The 1,259-nt window shown below is 47.3% G+C and overlaps 1 protein-coding gene across 1 annotated transcript in view; it reads left to right on the forward strand.

The window, feature by feature from the left end:
* Positions 1-583, forward strand: part of thrb (thyroid hormone receptor beta) — a 14,888-nt gene extending 14,305 nt beyond the window's left edge. The window contains exon 8 of the mRNA XM_037693208.1: positions 342-583. Coding sequence (XP_037549136.1) covers positions 342-583 — 242 coding nt within the window. The remainder of the gene's footprint in view (positions 1-341) is intronic.
* The last annotated feature ends 676 nt before the right edge of the window (positions 584-1,259 follow it).

A 1,259-nucleotide genomic window follows, 5' to 3' on the forward strand; every position in this document is an offset into this window, starting at 1 on the left:
GGATGGGTGGGTGGATGGATGTGTGGGTGGGTGGATAGATGGGTGGGTGGATGGATGGATGGATGGGTGGATGAATAGATGGATAGGTGGACGATGGGTGATAGTTGGATGATGGATGGATGGATGAATAGGTAGATGGATAGGTGGATGAATGGATGGTTGGATGGATAGATGGATGCAGCTAAAAGCTATAATGGAGAACCAGAAGTCATTGGCCAGTTAAAGGTGATAGTGTAATTAAAGAGGCCCACTGTAAGTTGTGTGTGTGTTGAGCTGCGTCTTGGTTCGGCGTGTGGTTGCACAGAGTGTGACGTGTCCACGTGGCTGTGTTCTCTCTTCAGATCGTCCTGGCCTGACCAGCGTAGCGCGAATTGAATGCTGCCAAGAGGAGTTCCTGCTGGCCTTTGAACATTACATCAACTACCGCAAGCACAAGGTGTCGCACTTCTGGCCCAAACTGCTGATGAAGGTGACGGACCTGCGCATGATCGGAGCCTGCCACGCCAGCAGGTTCCTCCACATGAAAGTGGAGTGTCCCACTGAACTGTTCCCTCCTCTCTTCCTGGAGGTCTTTGAGGACTGACCGATGGATTTCTGTGTGTGTGCGTGCGTGTGTGTGAAGCCTGGACACCCTGGTGGTCTCGGGTGGATCCAGCAGAAGGTCCGTCTTTAACACTACTGAGTGTCACTTCATTCCATAGTTTAGGAGCACCAACTTATCTGGTCTAGTTTTGGGTGGTGCCAGTCCTCACTGTGGGAACATGTGAATAACTGAACATCTGTTTTGTTTGTTTATTATTTTCATGCAGATTTCACAATAATTCTCTCTTTTTTTTTATTGGTAATTGTACAGAAACAATGTTTGTTGGGGTTTTTGTTAAAAACAAAAACTCTCGGTGTCTGCTCCCCTGACCCTCAGAATAAGACACCAGCTGTTAGACTTGTTGAACCCATCCTCACCACTGCACTGTGAGCCACGTTTCTAGTTGTCTGGGAAGCTACAACACCGTGTGCCGTGTTCGTCGGCTGTTGGACAAATCTGAAGCTCAAAGCAAAAGAACAGTGTCTCGACCAGAGTGAGTCCCTCAGCTCTGATCAAACATTTTGATTATGTGATTGCTAAATATTGTACATAACGTCTCACCAAGGTGAGAGCAGATGTGTGTGTATAGAGGGACAGATGTTGCTCAGGACCACATTTTAAAACAAAGTCTTGTCCTTTGGAAACGAAACAACAACCCCAATTCTAACTACGTTGT

This window comes from Nematolebias whitei, chromosome 19 (genome assembly GCF_014905685.2).
Source record: "Nematolebias whitei isolate Nwh7 chromosome 19, NemWhi1, whole genome shotgun sequence".
Classification (NCBI taxonomy): Eukaryota; Metazoa; Chordata; class Actinopteri; order Cyprinodontiformes; family Rivulidae; genus Nematolebias; species Nematolebias whitei.